The sequence below is a fragment of the Bombina bombina genome, chromosome 4 (genome assembly GCF_027579735.1).
Source record: "Bombina bombina isolate aBomBom1 chromosome 4, aBomBom1.pri, whole genome shotgun sequence".
NCBI lineage: Eukaryota > Metazoa > Chordata > Amphibia > Anura > Bombinatoridae > Bombina > Bombina bombina.
In genome coordinates, this window is record NC_069502.1 from 560,051,859 (window position 1) to 560,074,290 (window position 22,432).

Below are 22,432 nucleotides of genomic sequence, written 5' to 3' on the forward strand. Positions count from 1 at the left end.
AGGTCTCCCACCTGGTTGACACTCTCCAGCAACAGCTGCACAGGAAGAAGATAGTACATTAGATAGAGGGAAGACGCCCTTTTTCAGGATACAATAGAATTACATTACTTAACCAGATAAACAATTAAACACAAGAAACAATGGAGTCCTTCTTGACACCTGGCAGTCTGATTAAACAATGTGAACACTTATCACTTAAACTTAATTACAGTAAACAATAGGTGATGTCAGGAAACCTGTTTTCAGAAAATAGTTTCTCAAAGCTGAACAAAGCTTCCAGTACTGACAGAGGGGTTTGTCACATTGTGCAATGCCGCCCTCTGCAGATTCCGCTAGCAGGGGGTGTCAATCAACACGATCGTATTTGATCGGGTTGATTTCTGTCCGCTGCCTCATAGCAGGCGGATAAGTTATGGAGCAGCGGTCTTTAGGCCGCTGCTTCATAACTCCCGTTTCCGGCGGGACAGTAAAGTCCAAATTAAACATTCATGATTTAGATAGGGCATGTCATTTTAAACAACGTTCCAATTTACTTTTATCATCAAATTTTCTTTGTTCTCTAGGTATTCTTAGTTGAAAGCTAAACTTAGGTGGGCTCATATGCTAATTTCTAAGCCCTTGATGGCCACCTCTTATCTGCATGCTTTTGACAGTTTTTCACACCTAGAGGACGTTAGTTCATGACTGCCATATAGATAACAATGTGCTCACGCCCATGGAGTTAAAGAACCGGTGGACTCAGAAGTCACATGACAGCATTGACATCATCGGTCCTTTAGCCGGACTGGATCTAGCCGCTACCAGCGCTGGTCTATTGCTGACCATGGCCTAACATCTACTGTGGCAATCAGGAGTATCTCTGGACTCCCTCTGGTGGGACGAGGATACCATCTGTTCCAGGTGTGCCTAGGAGTCTGCCGGACGACTCATTGGTTCCGGCCTGCCTGTACCGCACAATTGTGCTTTTTATCACGTGAGTAGGATTTCATCTGTACCTATACTATTTGGTTCTCCAGCCTCATTTGCACTATGTGGCGCCCTCTATCTTTTATATTCTAGACCTTCTTATCCTGTGTCGTGGCGTGACACACTAGAGGGGCCGCCTAAAGCCGTGGACCCTGCCTTGGTATTGGATAAGTTCCTTATCAGGATTCCACTCCTTTTTATCTCTGGACTCTTGTACCTTATATTTATCAATCTGATGTATATGCAATATATGTGTCCTTGATTGTTATATGCTACTGATTTTGTGTATTGCTTTGTAAATAACATTAGAGATCCCTATATATTATGGTCTATTAGACCCACTGTATACTCCACTAAGGTATATTAACTTGTTACTTTGTTACCCTTTTTTATAAATATATATTACTTTATTACTCTTTTTATATATATATATTTTTTTTTACCAATACATCATCTTTTTATATTTGGCGCCTCTTATAGATACCAGTTTGGCACTTTGATTGCCTTCTGTGTATTTTGTTTTGCCCATGGAGTTATTTAAGAATCAGCACAATTTGCCTGAAATGCAAGTCTGTCAAAAGATCTGAGATAAGGAGGCAGTCTGCAGAGGCGCAGATACAAGGTAATCACAGAGGTAAAAAGTATATTAATATAACTGTGTTGGTTATACAAAATTGAGGAATGTTAAATAAAGGGATTATCTATCTTTTTAAACAATAACATTTTTGGTTACAGTAGAGGGATAATTCAGCGCCCACACTTATAGACTCTCACAGACTCAAAAAAAATTCCCTAAAAAATCTTGAGCTAATCACAATAATACAAGAGTAGGGAGCCCCAAAAAGAAAGGCTTAGGTGAGAAAATTAGAACATTTCAAAACATGTTAGCACATCATATTAGAAAATATGTATAAAATTAACATTTATTAAACACAATTTTCAACAATAGGGTACCCTATCAGAATGATAATGTTGCAGAAATGAAATTTAATGTGATAAATGTGACTGAAAAACAAATAGAACCATTAGTCCTAGTAAAAAAATGCTTATATAAGTGTCCCAAAAGAAAAGTGTCTCTAAGAGGCAATATAGCCAATATGTGAAGTTTGTCCCTCGCCGTGGATGGAGTTCCTTTAAATAAACATCCAAAAATCCCAAGTAGATAGCAACAAAAAAGGGAAAAAATAAACAATAAAATTATCTGTGAAGATCCTGAACAAGTACCTGTGGAAAAAAGATGTAAAAATAGTGCAATATTGCAAAATAATAAATAAGGCTCACCAAATAGGACACTCGAGCAGTGCCCTTCAACCCATTTGGGCCCTAGCCATTTTCTGCACTCTAGCATTTTTTTGTGTATAATATTATTAATAACTTAATATAGTATGTAAATTATTTATGAGTTATCAAAAGAAATAAAAATGTAGAACATACCTGAATTTTTAAGGAGATGAATAAAGTATTGCAAATTTATAGGGACATTAAACACTAATGGCTAGATTACAAGTGGAGCGATAATTAAACATATATTACAAGTGGCTGGTTATTGCTACCAGTAGCTCGCAGTAGCAATTAGCACTTATAAAATTTCAATTGTGATATACTTTATTAAAAAATAAAGATAGTAGCATCTTTGTTTTTTAACAAAATAACTGCAAAAAGCAGTTTTTGGAGTCTAAAGCGAACAGGTGTGCGGTGCCTTTACATTGCGGTCAATGGGAACTGTGTGTTTCCAGTAAATATACATATGTACATGCTTATATACATAAATATATATGTAAATAAGCATATACATATATTTACAATTTTCTGCAATCGCTGTGCTACTTACTCTCTTCGCTGCACTAGTTCTCATGCCGTGCCTAACGGCATGAGGACGAGACTCCCATTTGAGACTATGGAGGGGCGCTCTTGTGAGCCCAATGCTTCCCAGAAATGTGAACATGAGCTTGCATCGAAAGCGATATTTAGTGCTCCACTTGAAATCTGGCCCCAAATACATTTTATAAGCAAAGTATTTTGGCTATTTCCCACCTCTCTCAAGTCATGGATGCTGCCATGTTGCATTCTATCTTTCACTGCATTCCATACTGCATTCCGTGTGGTATTCTATCTTTAACTGCATTCCATACTGCATTCCATGTTGCATTCTATCTTTCACTGCATTCCATGTTGCATTCTATCTTTCACTGCATTCCATGTAGCATTCTATCTTTCACTGCATTCCCTACTGCATTCCATGTTGCATTCTATCTTTCACTGCATTCCATGTAGCATTCTATCTTTCACTGCATTCCATGTTGCAATCATCTTTTACTAACCTGTTTGCACATGTGCAGCAACTCTCCTTCAGGTACCTGCAGTCTAACCTAGGTTCCATAATGGCAGCAAACATATACCTAGATTACGAGTTTTGTGTTAGAGGCTATGCGTTGCTAATGAGCAGTTTTGTCTCACCGCTCACTTACCTGCAGCGCTGGTATTATTAGGCAAGAAGTGAGCGTTGAGCAAAATTTTGCTCATTACCGCACTCCAATAGCAGCGCTGCTTAAGTCAGCGGTGAGCTGGTCATAAGTGTTTGTACACGATTTCCCCATAGGAATCAACGGGGAGAGCCGGCTGAAAAAAAGTCTAACACCTGCAAAAAAGCAGCGTAAAACTCCTTAACGCAGCCCCATTGACACACCCTAACATGAAACCCGAGTCTAAACACCCCTAATCTTACACTTATTAACCCCTAATATGCCGCCCCCTACATTGCGGACACCTCCATTATATTTAGTAACCCCTAATCTGCCGCTCTGGACACCGTTGGTGAGGCAGATTAGGGGTTAATAAGTGTAGGTAGGTGGCAGTGACATTGGGGGCGGCAAATTAGGGGTTAATAAATATAATGTAGGTATCGGCGATGTTGGGGGCAGCAGATTAGGGGTTCATAAATATAATGTAGGTGGCAGCGGTGTCCAGAGCGGCAGATTAGGGGTTACAAATTTTATTTTTGTGTTTGCGATACGGGAGGGCCTCTGTTTAGGGGTTAATAGGTAGTTTATGGGTGTTAGTGTACTTTTTAGCACTTTAGTTATGAGTTTTATGTTACGGCGTTGTACCATAAAACTCTTAACTACTGACTTTAAAATGCGTTAGGACTCTTGACAGGGTATGGTGTACCACTCACTTTTTGGCCTCCCAGGACAGACTCGTAATACCGGTGCTATGGAAGTCCCATAGAAAAAAGACTTTACGAATTTTACGTAAGTCGTTTTGCGGTAAGGTCAAAGAAGTGTGCGGTGACCCTAAACCTTCAAGACTCGTAATACCAGCGGGCGTAAAAAAGCATCTTTAGGACCTCTTAACGCTGCTTTTTCAGCCTAACGCACAACTCGTAATCTAGCCGATAGTATTTAGTGTTCAGTGTCCCTTTAATTTTCCATATGTGTGGCTCATTCTCATCACAGTTAAAGGGACACTGAACCCAATTTTTTTCCCCGTGATTCAGATAGAACATGCAATTTTAAGCAACTTTCTAATTTACTCCTATTATCAAATTTTCTTCATTCTCTTGGTAACTTTATTTGAAATGCAAGAATGTAAGTTTAGATGCCGGCCCATTTTTGGTGAATAACCTGGGTATTCTTGCTGATTGGTGGATAAATTCATCCACCAATAAAAAAGTTCTGTCCAGAGTTCTAAACCAAAAAAGAAGCTTAGATGCCTTCTTTTTCAAATAAAGATAGCAAGTGAACGAAGAAAAATTGATAATAGGAGTAAATTAGAAAGTTGCTTAAAATTGCATGCTCTAGGTGGGGCGGGGGATGGTGGTTGCTGCATGCTCGCGGTGCCTCAGTGTGAGCCGGGCGGCTGGAGGGGACAGGTCTGCTTTTGCTCCTGTCATAGAGAGTTGGAAGCGGAGCTCGAAGAAGTGCCGTAAAGGAAAACTAGAACTGGAGCGTATCATTGTGGGACATACACGCGGATACCGAGCCCGGCATGGAGCTATAAGGGCTATTGAACTGTAGAGGGAAACGTATTCTCGTCCTGGAATTGGGGTATGGGAAGCTCGGATACCTGAGGGAGTACTTGGAGGCTTCGTATATTGGAGAAGTTCGATTCAGCCCAGGATAGGTGCGGATACTTGTGTGTACGGATGGCGGCTCCCCGGGAGCTACTCGGGCTCCTGCTCGCTATGTGCCGACTGTGCGCGGTGCTCAGCAAAGTCTTGGAGCCGGTGACATCGAACTCTCAGAACCCTAGGTTTGTGGCTGGAAAGGGGTTGGTCATTTATCCTGAGATTGGGGATCGTTTGGACATTATATGCCCAAGAGGGAGCAATCAAGGCCTTATGAGTATTACAAGCTCTATATGGTGCGGAAAGACCAAGCTGAGTCTTGCAGCACTGTGATGGACCCAAATGTGCTGGTGACTTGCCATCAGCCCGAAAAGGAGTTCCGCTTCACCATCAAGTTTCAGGAATTTAGCCCCAACTACATGGGCCTGGAGTTCAGGAAACATCAGGACTATTACATTACATCAACTTCCAATGGTACCCTGCCTGGCCTGGAAAACCGTGAGGGCGGTGTATGTCACACAAGATCTATGAAGATAATCATGAAGGTCGGACAAGATCCCAATACTGTGATACATGACCACTCTACCACCCGACCAAGCAAAGAGGCAGATAACACTGGTAAAATAGCAACCCTTGGACCCTGGAACCGTGTTGCAGATGGGGTAGAATATGGCAAACCAGACACCGTAAACCAAGCAGATAAATGCTCCCCTGGAGGTGGGGTCGATGGATTTTTCAACTCCAAGATTGCATTATTTGCTGCGATAGGAGCTGGTTGTGTCATCTTTATACTCATCATTATCTTTTTGGTTGTCATGCTTATCAAAATCCGCAAGAGACATCGCAAGCACACGTAGCAGCGGGCAGCTGCCCTATCACTCAGTACATTGGCCAGTCCCAAGTGCAGTGGCAATGCGGGCACGGAGAACAATTACTGCCCACACTATGAAAAGGTCAGCGGGGACTATGGGCACCCTGTCTACATAGTACAAGAGATGCCCCCACAAAGCCCTGCAAACATTTACTACAAGGTCTGAGTGGGACCTCAACATCTCATCCAACTCCCTATCTATGGAGCGACCAATCCAGCGCCAAGAGCACAGGCCAAAGGTCACTTGGCATCAAGGGACTCTGGGAGATGGAGCAATAAGACTAACTTTCTCTGTTAGATATTTTTATATAGTTTGCCCTTTCGCTCTGCTCCCTTTCAATGTCCTTGGAGGAGAGTGGGAGATTTGTCCCTGTTTAAATTTTGCAAGGGTGAAAACTTATTTGGCATTTGAAGCCAGGAAAGCTACTAGGACTTCTAAAGAGATGGATCTATGGCACAGCCTCGACCAGGGATCTTTCATACACTGCTCCATCATCCTGTATTTTGTTTCTGGATGGTGTGAGTTGGTGCCTCAGTCTTACCCTCTCTAAGAGGCTCGGCTCTTTGAGTACTCTTCTTTAACACTTCTACACAAACATGCACACTGTCTTTGAATCAGAATACACACACCACACGCTACCTGTGCACTTATATGCACTTAATTGCACACCTCTAATTTAATTTTCTTTTCTGTCTCAGCATACCTACTTATATGCACTTGTGTTTGTACGTTGATGTATATGTACATGCATACTTGCACACAGACCTTTTCATACACTTCATCCTCTAGCATTGTAAACAGATACATGCTTATTCTTGTTCACTCCCTCACACACCGTGTTGACTAGTCACGTTGTGCGGATGCATTTGCTTCTCATTTGTCTGGGCTACCACAGCCAAGTTGAAGCATGTGCAGTGTGTCGGATTTTCTTGTATATGGTGGTCTAAACCATCTAGTTAGACATGCACCACAGAGGTGTATACACGTATACAACATAGAGACACTTTCCTGAGAGCATGTACATATATGTATATCCTCATTCCTTACAGGCACCATCTGTGCACATATTAACACGCCAGGGACAGGCTCTCTGAAGGGGCACCAAGCATGGATTTCTGAGGGTTGTTTGCTACGGTTATGGATTTTAAATCACCTGTCCTTGTCATGTTAATGTACTTGTGAACACAAAAATCTACTGTATTTTCTCTCAGACATAGGAGAAGCACAGGGAAATATATCATAGGTAGGGAGCACATGCCCAAACTACCTGCCTTGTTAGCCATGCCTCTACTAAATCTTCCCACACCCTGGGCAGCTTGTGCTCCTTTTTTTTACCTTCTATGCAGAGTGTGATCTGGATTCCTCTTTGTGCTGATACAGAGATTAAGGGCTTGTGTGCTCTGCGCCAGCAGCTGTCTGTCTGTTGGAGAGGGGGTGTGAGACTTTCAGTCTCTAGTGTCAAGGAAAAAGGCCTTAAAATAGAATTTTAAAGCACCATACACCATGCTCCACCTTCATGATAAAATTAAGCACTGTAAAATACTGAATAGTTTTTAATTTGTATACACATCCTAGTTGTGAGAGAGGCCTGCTGGTTTCAGAGCAGGTTAACATACTAGAATATTTTTTTAATGTAACATATGAAACAATACTCTACCCTTAATTTGCTTTTAATGTCTCTAGTTCCATATTCATTATACACTTTTTTTTTTGTTCTTTTTAAAAACATTTTGCAGGTTGCTCCCCTAACCTGCCCATGATGGGGAGTAAACAGAATAATAAAAGTAGCTATAAAGATGTATCCTTTTAAGGCTCCAGTACTGGAGATGTATTAAATCATGGCCTTCTGGGCCAAGTGACTAATGGGGTATTAAAACCTTTTCTTATCTTCCTATTTACATATTTAAGGCTCCCCCGCCCGCTATAGTTACATGCACTCTGTCAGGCCCTGAGCACCCTGTATATATGTGAAATTAAAAGGTGAAATTTAATCTTAAATTTATTAACACCTTTGACTTTTATGAAATGATAAAATTGATTTTCTTCGTTATTAACTTTGATATTTTTTTTGTAAATAATGTGGGTTTTTTTCTTGAAAGGAATTCTGTAAAGCTGTTTTGTATAAACTCCAAATTTATTTTCATTTTGTTTCTTAGTAAAAAACAAATACATTTTTTCCAAAAAAAGGGGAAAAAAAAGAGAGAAAAAAATCCAAACACCCCACACCATATATATATATATATATATATATATATATATATATATATATATATATATATATATATATATATATATATATATCTTTTCAAACATTGTTTCATGTTGCATCCTTCATGTGTATTCACAGGAAATGAAGCAGGCTTCAAAATATCACCTCACTGTCACCAGAACATGAATTCTATTAAATCTTAATTTAAAGGGACGTGTCCTATACAAATAACTCCAAAAAATACTTTAGCCCTTATTTTGCAACCTTCCAAAATAACACAACAAAACAATTGGTTAAAGTTTGGGTAATCTCAGTACCTCCTTGCTGTTTTAGTTCTGTGCCCACTGTTGAGTGGGTATATGTTGGCATGGACAAGATAAGTATTGGGATGTTGTGTCATTTTTAAACAGCAATATATGCTTATTTCTCTACTTAATTATGGAGTTAGACCATATCATTGGGCCTTATGGAAATGTTGCATTTATTTTCTCCTAGTAGCAGTGAGCTTTTTAAAGCACACTAGATCTGCACCTTAATACTTGTCGGGGTTGGCATGCAGGTTTCATGTTTGCACTTCATTACAAGACTTGTTGAAAATGTGCACCCCTGTTATAATAAGCATATATTGCATACAGATTTATATTTTGTGGTGGGATTTACAATATCCTTTTTGTTTTAAATGACCCTACCCGGACTCCTCTTACTTTCACCACTTAGCAGAGTCCAAGTCAAGAATTATACCATTCTCTATTGTACCACCCTGTGGAGACCTGAGCAGTAAGTTGGCCCCATAATGCTTTGTAAATTAAATCTGCATAATGCTAATAACATTAACAATGCACTGCAGTGTTACAAAACTGACCGTTAACATTGGTGTTTCCAGGCAAACTGGGATACAAATTCTCGTTGTTGAGATTGAAATAGAACAAATAATAAATGTAAATGAACTTTTACGTATTCAACATTGTATTTTAGGGTATAGTAACATCTGCTATGCAGTGCATTGTAGGTATTTTAGGACTTAAGTGTGGGACCTAATTTTATCATCTTCCTTTCATACCTTAAAAATTGATATCTAACCTTAATTACATATCATGTTCTTCATTAATTTTTTCCTTGGCTGCAACATGGCTGTATTGTGTAATAAGGCAATGCCACTGTCATTTGTAGCTAAGAGATGAATCCCATAATGTACAATCTGCGAAGGAGTTAAAGATCAGGGACCTGAAGCTTGCTAGTTACACATATTCTATATTTGCTGATGAGCCTCACAACAATCTAGTGCCCCATGTCTTGCATCTTCTTTCCACATTTGGCTTTGCATTGAAACAACATGGGACACAATTAAATAAGCCCCTTATTTTATATGTATTCTGTTTGTTTTTGGTTTTTTTTACGTTTTTGGACTGTGCCTTGTAGACCCTGAAATCTCGGACAGGGGCTCTAGCCCCATCCCGCTATGCACTCCATTTCATGTCCGAGGCCTCTCAATCAGGACACTTCTCTCATATCACCTGATGTGAGAGGCGGGGTTTGATTCCATCACTTTTGGGGGAGAGATTTACATGCACACATTGAGTTTTCTCTGTACAACCCGTGCTCTGATACCACTTGTTTGCACGCCAATAATTAGGCGTTTTTTTTGTTGTTGTTGTTTTTTTGTAATTTTTTTTTTTAAATCTTGTTTTCATGTCTCACCTGGGACATGTTTCTTTCTCCTCTGTTTCCTGTTGAATACATTTGCACAATAGCTCTGCAGTTAAACATCATCCCATGTTCACGTTTTATGCCTGGAAGTCCAGTTCCCTGGAGATATGTTGGAAACCTGATATATTGTCAAATAAAGTTTTTTTCCTATGGAAAAAAAAAATAAAAATAAAAATTGCATGCTCTATCTGAATCACGAAAGAAAAAAATTGGGTTCAGTGTCCCTTTAAGAGGAACAAGCATAGTAAAGTTTAAGTAGAACTCTCTTCAGCATCGGTTTGTGAGTGTAAGAATTTATCTAGTATGAGCTGATATGAATATTTATTATTAGGATCTGTATATACAGCAAGTTTTAAGAGCTCATTTTATTAGGATACTATTTAGTAGAATTCTCAAGAAGATAATTATCATATCCCTCCTCTCATCACCCAAATTGTAGCAAGTACACAACATTCATCATAAAAAAATGTCATAGATATTTGTGTCATGAAAAATGTTAAGTCCAGTGAATTTTTGCAACCCATGGAAATTGAGCTTTAAAGTGAATGTAAAGTTTAATGCGAAAGTGCCCGTTTTTTAAAAATATGCTTAAAAACAGGGGCACTTTCATTCCTTAAACTTTATATTTAAGCGTTTGACGAATCCAGCTTCCTCCAATCATTGCATGCACCCCAAGGTGTCCAGCTCATGAGGCCACACAATGATTGGAGCAAGCCAGATTCGTCATTGCTGTGCTAAGTACAGCAGGAGCTGTGGGCAGAGGATCACCGGTCTGCTGTCATAAGGAAAAAGGTAAGTATTTAAAAAAAACAAAAAAACGCAAATGAATGAAAGTGCCCCTGTTTTTATGAGTATTTTTTAAAAAAACGGTCACTTTCTCATTAAACTTTACATTAGCTTTAAAGCTGAATTTGCACATTATGAAAACATTCAATTAAATGTCCTGGTTCCAGTATTCATCGAAGAGAAAACATTAAAAAACATTCCAGAAAATTCTGTATAGCACAAATTACATTAAGTGTGCCCTTTAAATCAAAAAGTCTGGCTTTTACATTTAGACAAAATATTGACAAACAGTATGGAAGATTATAGTACATCTAGGGGTCGATCCGATATAAAGCGTCGCCCGCAAAAGCCGGCGACGCCAATATTTGCGCGGATTTGGTATCACATATACGGCGTAACCTAGAAGTTACGCGCGTATATTTCTGCCGTCGCCCGCAGTTTTTTGGGCCATAGGCAGGTATACCAAACCCGCGCAGTTTGGTATCCAATATGCAGCGTAAGGACTTACGTGGCGAAAATGGAGAAAACTTACTCCATTTTCACCTCGCCACAAAAAGCAGCCGTAAGAAGCCTTACGCTGACTATTGGAGCCCCGTAACTCCCTAAACTAACTAGAAAATAAACCTAACACCTAACGCATGCGCAATGTCTATCTCCCTGTCAACCGCGATCTGCTAAAATAAACCTAACACCTAACGCATGCGCAATGTCTATCTACCTGTCAACCGCGATCCCCCCCCCCCCCCCGAAATCCCTAATAAAGTTATTACCCCCTAAACCGCCGCTCCCGGACCCCGCCGCCATCTACATAAACTAACCCCCTACTGTGAGCCTCTAAAACCGCCGCCATCTACCTTATCTATCCCCTAATCTGACCCCTTACACCGCCGCCACCTATATAAAAATGATTAACCCCTAATGTAAGCCCCTTACACCGCCGCCATCTCTATTAAAATGATTAACCCCTAATTTAATCTACCTACCCCGCCGCCAGCTATATTATCTATATTAACCCTAAGTATATTATAGTTAATATAGGTATTACATTATATATATTAACTATATTAACCCTAATTATATTAGGGTTAATATAGTTAATATAGTTACTATAGTATTTATATTAACTATTTTAACTCTATCTAACCCTAACTAAATTTATATTAAATTAATCTAATTCATTTATAAACTAAAATATTCCTATTTAAATCTAAATACTTACCTATAAAATAAACCATAAGATAGCTACAATATAATTAATAATTACATTGTAGCTATGTTAGGGTTAATATTTATTTTACAGGTAAATTGTTAATTATTTTAACTAGGTATAATAGATATTAAATAGTTATTAACTATTTAATATCTACCTAGTTAAAATAATTACCCAATTACCTGTAAAATAAATCCTAACCTAAGTTACAAATACACCTACACTATCAATAAATTTAATAAACTACTAACATCTATCTAAAAATACAATTAAATTAACTAAACTAAATTACAAAAAAAAACAAACACTAAATTACAAAAAATAAAAAAAAGATTACAAGATATTTAAGCTAATTACACCTATTCTAAGCCCCCTAATAAAATAATAAACCCCCAAAATAAAAAAAATTCCCTGCCCTATTCTAAATTCAACAAATTTCAAAGCTCTTTACCTTACCAGCCCTTAAAAGGGCCTTTTGTGGGGCATGCCCCAAAGAATTCAGCTCTTTTGCATACAAGAAATACAATACCCCCCCCCCCCCATTACAACCCACCACCCACATACCCCTATTCTAAACCCACCCAAACCCCCCTTAAAAAAGCCTAACACTACCCCCCTGAAGATCTCCCTACCTTGTCTTCACCACACCGGGCCGAACTCCTGATCCGATCCGGGCGATGTCTTCCTCCAAGCGGCAAAGAAGAATTCTTCCTCCGGCGATGTCTTCCTCCAAGCGGCAGATAGATGTTAGTAGTTTATTAAATTTATTGATAGTGTAGGTGTATTTGTAACTTAGGTTAGGATTTATTTTACAGGTAATTGGGTAATTATTTTAACTAGGTAGATATTAAATAGTTAATAACTATTTAATATCTATTATACCTAGTTAAAATAATTAACAATTTACCTGTAAAATAAATATTAACCCTAACATAGCTACAATGTAATTATTAATTATATTGTAGCTATCTTATGGTTTATTTTATAGGTAAGTATTTAGATTTAAATAGGAATATTTTAGTTTATAAATGAATTAGATTAATTTAATATAAATTTAGTTAGGGTTAGATAGAGTTAAAATAGTTAATATAAATACTATAGTAACTATATTAACTATATTAACTCTAATATAATTAGGGTTAATATAGTTAATATATATAATGTAATACCTATATTAACTATAATATACTTAGGGTTAATATAGATAATATAGCTGGCGGCAGGGTAGGTAGATTAAATTAGGGGTTAATCATTTTAATAGAGATGGCGGCGGTGTTAGGGGCTCACTTTAGGGGGTTATAGATATAATATAGCTGGCGGCGGGGTACGGGAGCGGCGGTTTAGGGGTTAATAACTTTATTAGGTTGCGGCGGGGTAAAGGAGCGGCGGTTTAGGGGTTAATAGCTTTTTTATTGTTAGGCTAGTGAGGGGGGATAGCGGATAGAGGGTTAGACAGTGCGGGCTATGTTAGGGAGGCGTGTTAGACAGTGCGGGCTATGTTAGGGAGGCGTGTTAGACAGTGCGGGCTATGTTAGGGAGGCGTGTTAGACAGTGCGGGTGTTTTAGACTTTAGTCAGGTTTTATAGGCGCCGGCAGATTCTAACGTGGCGCAAGTCACTGGCGACGCCAGAAATTTGTACTTACGCAGATTTCTGGACATCGCTGGTTTGTGAGACTTACGGCACGTTAGCATCTGACGGCGACCTATATGGGATGGCTCGAGTTGCGAGCTGAAACTGCGGGCAACGCCGGTTCCCTTGCTTGCGCCGCAAACTGCGATCGATATCGGATCGCGCCCCTAGAATTTAACACAATATTTAATATAATTTACAAAATAATACAATAAAAAGTAAAATTGCAGAAGGAATCCAAAAATTAGCATAGACTTAAAAGGAAATTCCACAAAACTTCCAAACAAAAGGATTAATCAACATAGGATATGTAGTTTCTGAAAATAAGACACATGGGGGCCTATTTATCAAGCCGTCAACCGCAAATACGCTGGAATTCCGCAGCGTAATTGTGGAGACCTTGATTCTCTATATTTATGAAAGCCTACAGACCGCCAAAAATAGAATTTTGTGACGAAACATACGATCCGCAGGTCTCAGTCCGACACAGATCGATGCTTACATCATTACAGATGTTCCGAATGCAAATTTGGCACTGACTACTTTTGGAAGTTAACAAATATCCACCAGGTACGCTCGCCACTATTCCGGCCCGGCGTACCTGGTTTTCAATCCGCCACCCTGGAGGTGGCGGATGCCATAGGAATCAATTGGAGTCTGAAAGCAGCGAAAGCTCATGTTCGCTGCTGCCCAATATCCCATTGATTCCCATGGGAGAATAAAGTTATGTTTACACCTAACACCCTAACATGTATCCCGAGTCTAAACACCCCAAATCTGTTGCCCCCTACACCGCCGCCACCTAATTTATACTTATTAACCCCTAAACCGCCGATCCCGGACCCCGGCGCAATGAAATAAACGTATTAACCCCTAAACTGCCACTCCCGGAGCCCACCGCCACCTACATTATGTTATTAACCCCTAATCTGCCGCCCCCTACACCGCCGCCACCTACATTACATTTATTAACCCCTAATCTGCCACCCCCAATGTCGCCGCCACTATTCTAAATGTATTAACCCCTAAACCTAAGTCTAACCCTAACCCTAACACCCCCTAACTAATAGTTACATTGTAGCTAGCTTAGGGTTTATTTTTATTTTACAGGCAAGTCTGTATTTATTTTAACTAGGTTGAATAGTTACTAAATAGTTATTAACTATTTAATAACTACCTAGCTAAAATAAATACAAAAGTACCTGTAAAATAAAACCTAACCTAAGTTACAATTACACCTAACACTACACTATAATTAAATTATTTCCCTAAATTAAATACAATTAAATACAATTTAATTAAATTATCTAAAGTACAAAAAAAACCAAACACTAAATTACAGAAAATAATAAACAAATTACAAGATTTTTAAACTAATTACACCTAATCTATTAGCCCTATCAAAATAAAAAAAGCCCCCCCCCAAAATAAATAAAACCCTAGCCTAAACTAAACTACCAATAGCTCTTAAAAGGGCCTTTTGCGGGGTATTGTCCTAAAGTAATCAGCTCTTTTAACTGTAAAAAAAAATACAAACAACCCCCCAACAGTAAAACCCCCACCCACACAACCAACCCCCCCAAAAAAATACTAACTAAAAATACCTAAGCTCCCCATTGCCCTGAAAAGGGCATTTGGATGGGCATTGTCCTTAAAAGGGCAGTTAGCTCTTTTGCAGGCCCAAAGCCCTAACCTAAAAATAAAACCCACCCAATACACCCTTAAAAAACCTAACACTAACCCCCCTGAAGATCGACTTACCGGGAGACGTCTTCATCCAAGCCGGGCAGAAGTGGTCCTCCAGATGGGCAGAAGTCTTCATCCAAGCCAGGCAGAAGTGGTCCTCCAGATGGCAGAAGTCTTCATCCAGACCGCATCTTCTATCTTCATCCATCCGGTGCGGAGCGGGTCCATCTTCAAGATATCCAACGCGGGGCATCCTCCTCAGCTGACGAATACCCGACGAATGAAGGTTCCTTTAAGTGACGTCATCCAAGATGGCGTCCCTTAGATTGCGATTGTCTGATAGAATTCTATCAGCCAATCGGAATTAAGGTAAAAAAAATCCTTTTGGCTGATGCAATAAGCCAATAGGATTAAACTTCAATCCTATTGGCTGATTGGAACAGCCAATAGAATGCAAACTCAATCCTATTGGCTGTAGCGAATCATGTCTGCCCGACATCGTTGAATGCCAACAGCATACACTTGTGCAATGCCACCTCCTGCAGATTCATGGCCGCCAGCAGTTGGTGTCAATCAACCCAATTGCATCTGATAGGGTTGATTGCTGTCCGCAGCTTTAGAGGCGGCAGACTAGTTGAGGAGCAATTGTCTTAAGATGGCTGCTTCTTAACTGCTATTTCCAGCGAGCCTGAAGGCTCGCGCAGAAACAGGAGACATTCGGCCCTTTCTAAATCGGCCCCATAAGCTGAATGTAAATAATAGTCAAAAGGAGAGTTCTCCAAATCTATTGATGTAGAGTCATAGTGCTCATTAGTAGACTATGACATGTAGCTAAAGATACAACTAGCATACATTGTGTCCCCAAAGCCTAGGCAACAATGGCAGACCATCTTAGCAAGACCATGAATTAAATCAATGTGCAATACAGCAAGTGGCAGACTAACATTGTGTTGTCCACTAATTACTAGGCATCATACCACGTCCACTGAACAAAAATAGGAGGTATAAACCTCCAATGGATTGTACACCTGAATAGCACTCTAATTCCCTATATCAAATGAAATGAAGACAGAGTACTATGTGACGGGTGACACTGGGTAAAATAAAATATAACTTTTATTGGGACTAATTAAAATCAATGGTAAGACAATACATTTAAAACTGCAAGAACTGTGTTAACTTAAATCCTGGACAGGAGTCTGCAAGTTAATATAAGAAATAAAACCCCAATATGGGCAGGTGAAATGTGCATTAGGTATATCACAATACTGTGCTACTCCTTTTACGTGATATAGAATCTAACTCCAGGTCTGACTTAATAGTATCCTACTGATTTAGAGTGATTTATGGTATAATGTGGTATACCATGTACATATAATAGGATATTTGTATCAATTATATTAATACTGCAATTTGCTTTGCCATGAATGGAGCTGCTTGTGTTAATATTGTTGAATTACACACCACCAAAATCTAATCACAGTAACTACACTATTGCCTTAATTACTTGCCAAAAGGTACTAGTATGTTGGTTATATTGGTATCCCACTCAGATTATATATGACGTGAATTCTATCATATACTTATGATTGATACTGGTTTTTCTAATCAATTATTATCAGTGGGTCCTTCAAAAAATCCTTCAAATAATGGCTAAGTAATTTAATATTTAGGCAACGGTTAAGCAATTTAGTGTTGCAGTGCAGATAACCACAGATTAGTAACAGTTCGTCTGTGCGGTTCTAAGAACACAAATCTGATACTATTGTATCTATCAAGTAAAAATACTTAAAGGTAACTATATATCAATATACCTTATCTTAATCCACTGTTAAATTAGTGACTAGCAAAATTGCCTAAAGGAGCTGTCTTATAAGACAATAATCAAAGTGAATTAATTTTCCTCATTCACCTATATTCAAGCATTATAAACAAATTGTTAGACCACCTGTCCATATATCTATTGGCTGCCTTCTACCATCCAAGTATATAACTGTGTGTAGCTGGATATCTAGTACTGGATCGTGAGTGAGCTAACTGATTAAACATCAAATTTTAAAGTTTGAAATAATATAGCTCTTAGCTGTCCACAGCCGTCTAGATATATCAATGCATGCCGCTCAGTATCATTGGTTAAATCGTGAGTGCGCTAACTGGTTATAAATCAAGTTTTAAGTAGTTTAAAGTAATGTAGCTATTAGTTACCCACCACCTTCTAAGCAAATGTCTGATTACTGCTAGATATCATTAGCTGGAGCATAAGTAAGCCAACTGATTAAATAACAAGATTTTTTTAAGTTAAGTTCTTGCTTAATTAAAATAACACAACAATGGAGCCAATCAACTCCCCACCTCCCCTGACATGTTTCGCCGTTCACACGGCTTTATCAAAAGGGTTTTACCGAGGTTACGATTTGGCGGGTATTTATACCCAGTAACTCCACCCTTGGTGAAGGAGTGTTCTGTGACTGACCAATCCCTATATACGGGGTGTCACTGTTAGGTTACTGACAAAAGATTTATTGTATTTACATTAAAATCGAGATATTAATGGCAACAACGCTTGTAGTTTGAGACTTGTAGATTCAGCTACATAGACACACTTGTCATTTACATTTAGCTGTATTTTTAAATCGTGTGGTATATTTGCGCCTGCGATCAGATACTTATATTGTCATCCCTAACATAATTTGAGGCCACTCCCCACCAGGGGGTGTGTGTGTTTACACTGTGACGTAATATCTGTCACTTTGATTGTAAAACCTATACGTCTTGGATGTACTGATGGTAAATTTAGTGTTATTCTGTTCCTGTTCAGCAGCGCACGATATGCTCAGAAACTTATTATTGTATTTCAGATTAAAGTAAGCGTATGATAGCCCAAAAATGCTGAGTATCTGTATAACTACTGTTGATCCGGAGCTTGCAATATTTGTTTGAATCTATCTATGTGCCCTATAAACGATGTCACTACATCTAAAATGTTTATTTTAGTAAACACTGATTGGGAGCGTCAATGTAATGATTTTCTTCGATTCTGTATAGATATATAAACAGCAGTAACAATTAGCTGCTTTATTGAAGATATATTAATATATGTGACAGTTCGCTGTTTATGTTGTCCAAAGATATAAAGTATCTTGCCCATATCAGATACCATACATAAATGAAGATGTGTTGTAGGGCAAAGGACTCTGAAACAAATGTCGGTCTGTTAACATGTGCATTCAGTATACAAGCACTGGGATAAACAATCACGTGTGTTCCTTATCAGGATATATACCATATTAAATGAATGGTGTTTGAGCTGATCACATATTCTTATATATATACCGATACACATATATTGTAAAACTGGACTGTATTATGTAATACGTGTGTATACAATGATGGTTATAGTCCTGCCTTTTTAAAAATCATTTGGGGTATATATAACTCACACAAATAATTATTAGTCATCTTTTATATCTCTGTTCATCTAATAAATGTTTATGGAATTTGACTGAGATAATTCTCAATAGTATGGATAAGGAGTCTTTGTAAGTATTCCATATAACTGATTGTGTAGTCTAAAACAATATCCCTGGTCTAATGAGCTGATCTTATAGATTTCCTCTAAGTATGAGAAAGGGGGTTATTATTGATAAAGTTACTGCTGACTGTATCAGGTATAATCTAAATTCATAAAAAATAATAACTTAATAAATAAGTGTGATTTTAATGACAAATATTAAAAAAATAAAGAATTTTTTTTACAAATTATTATATGTGTTAAACCCAAAAGTGAAAAACTAATTATTTTAGAAAGAATTAGGGATCACAGCAATCTGTAATCCAAGTGTGTAAGAAAATACAGTGGTGAATTTCTGCCTAAAAACTAGGAAAAAGTGTATGTTATATATCTATATTTATAATTAAATATAAATAAAATTAATATATAGAGACTTAGCTTTAATGTTTCAGTGAAAACAATTCAATATTAACCAATATTAGGTGATTTTGACTATCTTTAAATTCTAGATAGAAAAAATTAAACATATTTGTTTAGTTAATGTATAGTGCAATTTTTAAAAAAATACCGTGATTGAATGTGACCAAAGGTATTGATTAATAGCAGTACCTTATTCTCTAATAATTGATTCCCTGATATATTTTATTTTGTAACTTACATTGGAATACATATTGTACTTACTTGGAAATGACATTATTCTAAAATGACCATATATTTAAATTAGATATTGATCTTAGGAACCTAAATTTACCATATACAGTGGATCTTATTTGTTCAAATTTGTGCAACGTCTATTCTCATATTGGAAAATTACAAATATGTAAAGTAATTATTGTGTTCATTTAGTCCTTGTGGCTGGAATGAATTCATGAGAAAAATCCATCTACTTTCCTGTTCAAGCAATAATTTGGATAAATCACCTCCTCTAATTCCCAAACTGATTTTTTGTATTCCTGCACATGAAAGTTTACCTACTTTACCTTGATGGTATTTTAAGAAATGGTATGCCACAGAGGTGATGTTCTTTTTGTTTTGCAAATCCTTGGCAGCATTCTTAATATTTCGTGTATGTTCTTGTAGGCGTATGCGTAACTTACGTGTGGTCATTCCGATGTATATTTTGGGGCAATCACACTTGATCATGTATATAACTCCAGATGTATTACAGCTTATGTAATTTTTGATATTATGTGTTTTGCCGAATCTGTCTTCGATTTTTGAAATTTTTAACATGTGTGTACAGCTGGAACAAGTACCACATGGATAAGATCCCTGAACTGTTTGATTTGTAATTCTCTTATAATTAAAGTGACTGGGGCTTATCATGTCTTTAAGATTTTTGCTTCTTCGATAACTGACATCAACTTTTTCACCCAGTAGTTCTTTCAACACAGTATCAGACTGTAATATTTGCCAGTGTTTGTTTATTACGTTAATTACTTTCTGACTGTTAGAATTGTATGTGAGGACAAGTCTGGTTTTGGTATCAGATTTTTTACTTTTTGGTTTTAATAGATCATTTCTTGGGGTTCTCTGTGCTCTCTTTTTTGCTTTTTTGATTGATGTGTTACTATAGCCTCTTGTTTGTAATCTGGTTTCTAATTCTTTGGCTCTTTTATTGAATAACACATCTTCTGAGCAATTACGTTTCGTCCTTAGAAATTCCCCAATAGGAAGGGATTTAATAGTACTTGGTGCATGTACACTAGTGCTATATAACAGAGTATTTGTTGCAGTGGATTTTCTGTATAGGTCTGTCGCAATCTGACCATTTGGTTTCTTAAAGATAAGTAGATCTAAGAATGGTACTTCAGTTTGGCTCATATGATAAGTTAATTTTATATTCAGATTATTGGAGTTGAGTATTGTCAGAAATGTATCCAGTTTGTCTTTTGGGCCTTCCCAGATGAATATGATGTCATCAATGTACCTCAACCACATATGAATGTGTTGGGAATATTCATCATGGTTGTCAGAGGATACAATGGTTTGCTCCCACCAACCTAGGAATACATTCGCATAGGTTGGTGCGCAAGCTGTCCCCATTGCCGTCCCGCGGATTTGTAAATAGTACCGGTTATTAAACACAAAAAAGTTTTTCTTTAATACAAAATCCAGTAAGGTTAGTATAAATTCGTTATGAATTTGGTTTTCATCTGACAACATCTCCAGATAGTGTTTAACAGCCTGTAAACCCAATTCATGGCTAATGCTGGTATATAACGCCTCAACATCTGCAGTAACCAACCAAGAATTCTCCTGTAACCAAATACCTTCTAACTGTTGAAGGGCCTCCATAGTATCTTTAATGTAAGATGGTATTTGTGTCAAGAACTCCCGTAGTCGCGAATCTACGTATTTACTTGCTTTTTCAGTCAAGTTATCAATTCCTGATCAAATACTGAGCATGTTTGCTTAAACAATGACTATATTGACACTTTTAATATTTTAAAAAGTATTAGTTTTTTAACCAATTGCCTGTTCATGATGAAAAGGGGTTGCTATGTAATTTACTGCCTGTGAGTGAATGATGACCCGTTCCGAATCACTAAAACTCACCCTTTCCGAATCACTGATCACAGTAACGGATTAGTGATTCCTCTGCACTGCAGGTCTGATCGTTGGTGGTATAGTGGGCGTCAATCCCAAAGTTACATGGGAGAGGTGGTGATGTTACCACAAATGTGCGTGGTGACATCATAGAGTGGGTGGGACTGCAAAATGACAGGGAGGTGAGGAAGCTGGTTGGGGTGGTTGCTGTTCAAACTACTAGCCACAAATCCTCCATGGCCCCTCTTTTGAAAGAGAATCACCTGCTCTTTCAAATGATGGTGGTCTTGGAAAGATACAAGAAAAAAATCTTTAAAGATCTTTAAAAAAGATCTTTAAAAAAAAAAGTTCAAACTCAATACATGGAGATTTGGTTGAGAATGGGATGTTTTATATACAAAATCTGTCTAGAGACCCTTAATGAAGTTTATTTTTTAGTAGACAAGTCCCTCTCTTAAAAACATATATAAATGTCTGTATAGCAAGGTGATAAATTTAGTAACAGTGATCACCTTGCAAGAAAAAAAAGTGCTTTTATTTCTGTACTGCATAAAGGAGCCTTTGCTTTTTTAAGGTTTATTTGTGTATATGAATTAGCCGTTTTTTGTATTTTGAAGCCACAACCTAATTAAATGGGTTGAGCTTGTAGGTATAATCAGATCTCATTACTTTATGACATTGTGTTCATATACTTGCTTCTTTATCTTATATCTGTCCATAAACCAATCACCAATACTTGGAAAGAACAATGGAAAATTAACATTTTATTACCTTATCTCTTCTATATCCCACTGGGAGTGTAATTTATTCTACTGGCTGTGTCTACACAGCTTGGCCTTGAGGTCAAAATTTTTCAGGATAGGTGGGGATACCACAGGCTAAATAAATGAATTAAAATGCTAATATGAGGGTAAAGGAAATACTTGTAAACAATTTAATACTCTCCAGCACGTAAAGTGGATCATTGGGAACAAATTAAAGGGGAGAAATGTTTTGAGTAAACTGTCCTTTTAAATATAGGCAACAAAAAAAGCTCAGCACTGGGGTGTGAAAATGACTTAGCAGCAAAAGGGTTAATATTTAAATTTATTGATTTTTAAAGCACATTTTTCTAGTTAGTGGTGATAAAAATTAAGAAGAAGATAACAGGTTTCCACTAGAAGGACTTATGTCATCTTCTAAAACTGGATTTAAACAGAACTAAAACTCTAAAAATGTGAAACTGCTCTATTGCAATA

General features: G+C 37.7%; 1 protein-coding gene across 1 annotated transcript; it reads left to right on the forward strand.

The window, feature by feature from the left end:
* Nucleotides 1-4,942: 4,942 nt before the first annotated feature.
* On the forward strand, nt 4,943-6,118 carry LOC128655484 (ephrin-B1-like). The gene is given in 2 exon segments (XM_053709095.1): nt 4,943-5,285; nt 5,288-6,118. Coding segments are annotated over 2 exon segments (957 nt in total). The 5' UTR covers nt 4,943-5,110; the 3' UTR covers nt 6,070-6,118.
* The last annotated feature ends 16,314 nt before the right edge of the window (nt 6,119-22,432 follow it).